The following is a 6883-nucleotide window of genomic DNA, read 5'->3' as shown; positions in this document are numbered from 1 at the left end:
CTAGCCCCTAGTTAATAACATCTTCAGAAATAAATTGCAGATGGATTTAAAGTAATAGGAAAAATAGAGAACATTTTCTGTATTCTTAGAGTGGAGAGGACCTTTGTAAACATGGTGTAAACTCCAAAGCCATAAAGGAGAATATTGAAATTGACAGATTTTGCTAAGTAAATATTTAAAACTTTGTAGCAAAAAGTACTCTAAATAAAGTTGAAAGGCTAAAGACAAACTAGGAAAAAGTATTTGCTACCTGAATGACAGAGGCTAATGTAGCTAATAGATAATGAGCTCTGACTAGTCAATTAAGAAAGGTGAACATCCCCAAGGGAAAAATAGGGAAAAGATGTGGGCAAGCAGTGTTTCAAAGAAGAAATACAAATGGTTGCTAAACACATAAAAAGATGCTTCTCCTCAGTAGTAATCAGACTTGCAAAGTCAAACAATAGTGGGGTCTTTTAACCTTTCGTAGTGATTCAGATAAGAAAGTGAATAATATCTAATGTTGGCAAAAATATAGAGAAACAAGTGTGCTGATAACACTCTTGATGGGAGATAAAGTTGGTATAACCTTAATATAGAGCAGATTTGTAGCTATTAAAACTTAAAATGTGGTTTCAGTTTTGGACCCAGTAGCCTCACAACTAAGAATTATCCCTGGAAAAATTCAGTGTTGTAGCATTGTTTGTAATGCCAAAGATAGGAAGCAATGTAAATGTACAGCTATTTGATGTGCACTAATTTTTTTATAAGAATACATACCAAACTTGAAGATACTGCTGAGGGAGTAGACATGGAAGAAGGGCACTTTCTATTTTATATGCTACTGTAATGTTTGTAATTTTTTTTAGAACCACCATATAACAGTTTTGTATATTTTAAAGAAGGGGGGTTAAAGGAAAGTCTAGAAATCTTTTGCTGGATGAATTAGGTGAAGAAGTTGGAGTCAGGAAAATCAGTTAAAGAAATTTTTTGTCTTGTTCAGTTGTGAGAAATATTTATTGTCTGAATTGGATCTGTGGCAATCAGAATGGGGAAGAGGGTAGATTTGAGAGACATTTTTTAAGTATAATCTATAAATTTCTCCTATGTGCATGTGAAGAATGAGGAAAGATCATCAAAGATGATTCTGAAGTTTGTGAATTGTATTGCAAAGTAAATGATTATGACCTTATCAAAGATAATGAGTATTTTAAACATAGATCTTCAAAAAGTATTTGAATAATAAATTTGCTTCAGTGAGCTCATTTTTAGCACGTACAACTTATGCTTTCTTATTAAGGCTGGTCTTCTATAGTCCTTAGTTCTACTGTTGATTGTCAGAAGATGTTACTAATATCTCAGAATACACAAACAGCAATTTGTAAGTATAACTCTTTAATTATTCTTGTTTTACATTTTCAGAGTGCACATTTGGCCATGATAGATACCCTAATGATGGCTTATACTGTAGAAATGATCAGTATAGAAAAAGTAATCGCATGTGCTCAACAGTATTCAGCTTTTTTTCAAGCCACGGATCTGCCCTATGATATTGAGGATGCTGTCATGTACTGGATAAATAAGGTAGGATTATACTCACTTGAGTAAAAATGAGTCTTATAACTTGAAAAAGTGAAATCTTAAATTACTTGCCACTCCGTTACTCTTATTGTTTTAAATCAAAGTGAAAACTAAGACTGTGCAATTTACTTAAAAACTTAGGGAAAAAAAAAACTGTTAAAGTGATGAAAATAGATTTCTATATACTCAACAAGATCTATAATTATATTTAATAATGATTAATCTAGTTCATATCAGATTTTTACAAAATTCATTGCACTCAGAATAGGATTTAAATAGGTTTAAAAGAAGTATCTTCAGGTATCCTTCCTTGAATACTTGTACGAATCTTATAGTAAGAGGCTAAATGTAAAAACCACTCATATCTATCATTATCTGTAATATCAATATCAGTGTTGAAGGCCTATTTGATACTCTGCCTCTGGAGTTCCTTTATTTTTTTCATCTTTAGTGATCTTTTCTCCATTGCTCCTCAGTTATAGAGAATTATGGTCATGTCATAGATGTGTTCATCATCAGAAACTATGCAACTTTCACATCTCATTGCAAGCTTCGCATTCTTGAACGATTCCTCCTGTCCTTCCTTTAAGTCACCTACTATTAAAAAGGTTCAACTTCATCATGACTTCCAAACCCCTGAGCCTGTTAATTTCCCACAATCTCACTTGACTTCACGTTTCTCCTTTTTGAACTTAGATTCTTGCAAGTACTGCCAGTTCTTCTGTCTCCTCCTCCCTCCCTGTTTCTCATCTGATAGCAGCTCAGATGGTTGAGCTCAGTTACCCATCTTATTACTATGTGCACCTATAGAGGTAAGGGCTGCTGGAGAAGTTTACACGAGAAAGCTGGTTTCGCTTTAAGTTCATAAGCACAAACTTCAAGTGGATACTCAGCCACTCATTGCCAGTCCAACAAGAGTGTCCTAAGAAGTTTGCTTTTCTATACTTCAAGATGACAATTTGATTCTTTCTCCTGTAATCCTCAGACCTTCTGTAACCTTTCCCCTATTACCGTAAGCTGTACCTACTACTGTCAGCTTACCTTGCCTTATCCTTCTTTAAGCCAAGAGATAGGAAGCCATGAGATGGGAATTTTCTCCTGTTCTTACTACCAAATGTATAAACCTTTCTATACTAGCACTCATTGTCTCCTTTTTTCCTACTGTTAAAATGGGGAAAGTTTCCTCCTTCGTGTCAAAGGCAAGTTCCCAGTACTTGTTGCTCTAGAACTCCTCTTTCTTCCCCTTTTCATGGTAACTGGTCCTCTGCTTCAATTCTTCTCATAGTTTAATGTACGTAAGAATCACCTGGGAATTGTTACAATGCAGGATCTGACTTAGTAGGCCTGGAGTGGCGCTGGAGAATCTACATTTCTAACAAGCTCCACGTGATGCTAATGCTGCTGGTCTGTGGACCACCCTGTTATTCCCTCAATCTCCTGCATCATCTGGTTCTCAGGCCCTATTGCATCATTCTCATAGGAATACAAACTTGCTCTCGTGTCTCCCATACTAATGAACAAAACTTCCCCATTCAGATATAACCCAATTTCTTTATAACAGAACCTCTTAAAAGAGTTGTTTACTCATTCATTAGCCTTCTGTCCTCTACCATCTCCATTCCTACTGTGAATTGTTCCTGAAGGCTTCCATGCTGACAAATCCAGTGGACACTTTTCTATCCATAACTTAAACTCAGTCTTTACTTCTAAAGCACGAAGAACTCTTCTGAAGTTTCAGTGGAAAACCCAAGATGTTTACCAAGCCCTCCTTTACCATGGTGGGATTTGAACACCATACTCTTGTCTCCCTTGCAATGGCAGCTTCTTTGGCCTCCCAGCCGGTGTTTTCTCCCTGGGCTCCTTAGAGTCTTTCCTACACATGTACAGTACAGGGCTCAGCCAAGAATTTGAGGGCAGTTTATATGCAGATTTTGGGTCTTCCTCATCAGTGATTTCTTTCTTCCCAAGATATTCCCCCGCAATATCCAGCCACTCTCACAGTGCTATATTTCTCCCTTGATTCCTCAAGCCAGCAAGACTACAGTTTTCTCCTTGAGTTCTAGCCACTCTACCCTGTGTGAATTGAGGGAAAGGCCCCTGTGTTCCTTTCTTTCCAAGGTTGGATTCTTTCCTGCTTCTACCTGCTTTCGGTTGTTTGCCAGAACCTCCAACAGTTGCTTTTTATATTTTGTCCAGAGTTTATAATTGCTATCTCTGGATGCTTATTGTATACATGCATGCTGTTCTGCTATTTCCAGAACCAGAACTCTCAAAGTATCTTTTTACAGTACAACTTGGATCATGTCATTCCTTTGCTTAAAACTCTTCAGTGGCTTCACTCTGTACTTAAAATAAAATGTAAGTTTACCGTGGCCTACAAAGTACCATCTAATCTGACTCCTGTGTACTCCTCCATCGTAGGCTCATGGCCGCTGTTCTTTTTTTTCCTTCTCTCACTTAATTCCAGCTATGGCCTTTCTGACTTTCTGAACCATTGAAGGTGATATTTTCTATTCCTGGGCAGCTCATCTTCCAACTTTCTGCATTTCTTGGTACTTGTCCATCACTTTTCAGCTTGGATAGCACTTTTTCCTCACAACCCTATCTAAAATAGGCACCTGTCTACTCTTACTTTCTACTCTAACATTCTATTTCTTTCTCTCACAACACTTTTTAGAGTTTCTAATTACTTTGCTTAATTATTTAATTTTTAAAAATCTGTCTTTCCAACTAGAATAGTCTTTGTGGAGATAGGTATTATGACCATCTTTCTTCTAGTGCCTAGTCTAGCACAGTGGCATTCACTAAATTAATAAATAAGAGGTTGTGTAAGCTCAGAATTAAGCTAGGCACATTAGAACATTGGAAATGTACACCAAGATAAGGAAATTACTTAATTAGGGATGTCCAGCACCCTTATGCAGCCATACTACTCTGTTCAGCTTTCAGATTAAGTTCAAAATCATTGATTCAGCCTGACCCTCAGAGTGTGTTTCTTTTTCTTGCTCTATTCTTCCAGCCCTAGCTTCATTATTTATTCTCTCATTATGCCTTCACCCTTGCCTCTCAGGTGTAGTATATATTTTCTCCTTTTGGTTCTTATTTTGGCTCATTCTAACCTAGTTGCCTTTTTTCTCTGGATAAGTACATTCACATGTGTAAAAGAAATCTACCATAGAAGAAAGGGTATTCCTAAAATTATGAATATTAGCAGCTAAAATGAAGTTAAACTTAAAAAAGCACAATTATGTTAAATATACAAGATTATGTTAAGTGATTAAAGCATGCAGAGATACACAAAAGTTATTAATATACGAACCTATATTATTTGGCCCTACCTCTCTTTTCGCTCTCACTTTGTAACACCTCCCTTTGGGTTCACTGTGTTCTAGCCCTTCTGTTCATTCAGTTACTCAAACGCACCAACTATTTTTCCCACCAGAGGGCCTTTGCTTGTGTTTTTATTCTGTCTGGAATGTTCCTTCCTTTACTTTTATCATGGTTAGCTGCTTCTCTTTGGGTCTCAGCTTAAAGTTACTTCTCAAAGAGAATTTTGTCTATTCAATCTTGGTAATTTATAAACAATTATAAGAAATTATTGCTCATAGTTCTGGAGGCTGGGAATTCCAAGATCAACGTGCCAGTAGATTCGGTGTCTGATAAGGGCTTGCCTCTGCTTCAGAGATGGTGTGTTGTTTCTGTATCATCACATGGAGGAAAGGGCCAGGGCACTCCCTTCAACCTGTTTTATAAAGGCACTAATCCCATTCACAAGGCTGGAGCCTCATGGCTTAATCACTTCCTCGAAGGGCCAACCTCTTAATGCTATCACACTGGGGATTAAGTTGCAATGTATAAATTTTGGGGGGAAAGACATTCAGACCACAGCAGAGGCCTTCTCTAATACAATCGTCGTTTCTAAAGTAGGTATCCCTTCTCCCATTATTTTTCTACTCATCATTACATTTTGTAATGATTAATATGCCATTTATAGCATTTCTTACAAATCGTTTTAGTTTTTGTCCTGTCTCTCCTGCTTCGTGAGGACAGCGACCATTTGAGCTTTGTACTCCATTGATCGTTTCTAAAGTAGGTATCCCTTCTCCCATTATTTTTCTACTCGTCATTACATTTTGTAATGATTAATATGCCATTTATAGCATTTCTTACAAATGGTTTTTGTTTTTGTCCTGTCTCTCCTGCTTCGTGAGGACAGCGACCATTTGAGCTTTGTACTCCATTGTAGCCTGAGCTTCTTAACACTCTGGCACCTAACTGGCATTCAGTAAATATCTGTTGAATATACGAATAAATACGTGAATGAATAGTGGCTTAAAATGTTAATTTGTGACTGGTTTTCTTTTTGGGTAGAATCAAATAAGAACTTTTAAAAAAATGATGAAGGGGCCAGCCCATGGCTCACTTGGGGGAGAGTGTGGTTAAGTCATGATAACACCAAGGCCAAGGGTTAGGATCCCTATATAGGGATGTCTGGTTAGCTCACTTGGGAGAGCATGGTGCTGACAACACCAAGTCAATCATCTTTAAAAAATAATAAATAAATAAATGAATGAATAAATAATGTAGGTATTTCCAAACTGGCAGATCAGTTACAGCTACCTGACAATGAATTACAAAGTGTTTCTTTTTTAACTTAAAAAAAAAAAATGAAAGTATTGCGGGGGATGGCCGTGAGGGGGGGGGGACCAGAAAAGAGCCTCACAACACATTAAGTCAGAAAATATTATTGATTTTGCACCTTGTCAGACTAAAACTACAACCCTTCCCGTTACAAATACCTCAACATGCTTGCTAAAATATAGACAAGTTTATACTGCAGAGCTTAGTTTAAAGAAAAAAAAGGAAATTCTCAGGTGCCAGGAACAAAGTGGGGACTGAAAATTTTGGTGGTTAATGATACTAATATTTTCTTGAGTGCCATTATTAATAAATTTGAACTTTTATTTATTTTTACTAGAGTGACCTTAAGATCATTAACTCAAAACCCAAAATTGTCTTTAGTCTTCCTGAGAAATAGTTTATGCATTAGATAGACTGTTTCTTAACCTTGTGGAATTGTGGACTACTCGAATAATCTGACAGGAGATAAATTAGGCCTTCTTCCCAAAAAGTTCTCATGTGCAAAAATTTTGCATGTGTTTTAACTATGGCCTTTTGACTACACTAAAACCCACCCCATGATCCATAGATATGTCTGTGGAATCATGGATTAAGAACTTGATTCACAGTGTTTTCTATTGATAATAAAAACATTAATTTTAGGGAAAATAATTTTCTTTCTTTTTTTTTTTTTTTAAAAGAT

The 6883-nt window shown here is 36.5% G+C and overlaps 1 protein-coding gene across 2 annotated transcripts in view; it reads left to right on the top strand.

The window, feature by feature from the left end:
- Positions 1-1407: 1407 nt before the first annotated feature.
- CAMSAP2 (calmodulin regulated spectrin-associated protein family, member 2) overlaps positions 1408-6883 on the top strand; it is a 55764-nt gene continuing 50288 nt past the window's right edge. For both annotated transcript variants that reach the window (XM_008586892.1, XM_008586891.1), the window contains exon 1: positions 1408-1563. In XM_008586892.1, coding sequence (XP_008585114.1) covers positions 1417-1563 — 147 coding nt within the window. In that variant the 5' untranslated portion in view covers positions 1408-1416. The remainder of the gene's footprint in view (positions 1564-6883) is intronic.

Source organism: Galeopterus variegatus, unplaced genomic scaffold (assembly GCF_000696425.1).
Source record: "Galeopterus variegatus unplaced genomic scaffold, G_variegatus-3.0.2 Scaffold4171, whole genome shotgun sequence".
Taxonomy (NCBI): Eukaryota; Metazoa; Chordata; class Mammalia; order Dermoptera; family Cynocephalidae; genus Galeopterus; species Galeopterus variegatus.
This window is presented reverse-complemented; position numbering and strand designations above follow the sequence as displayed.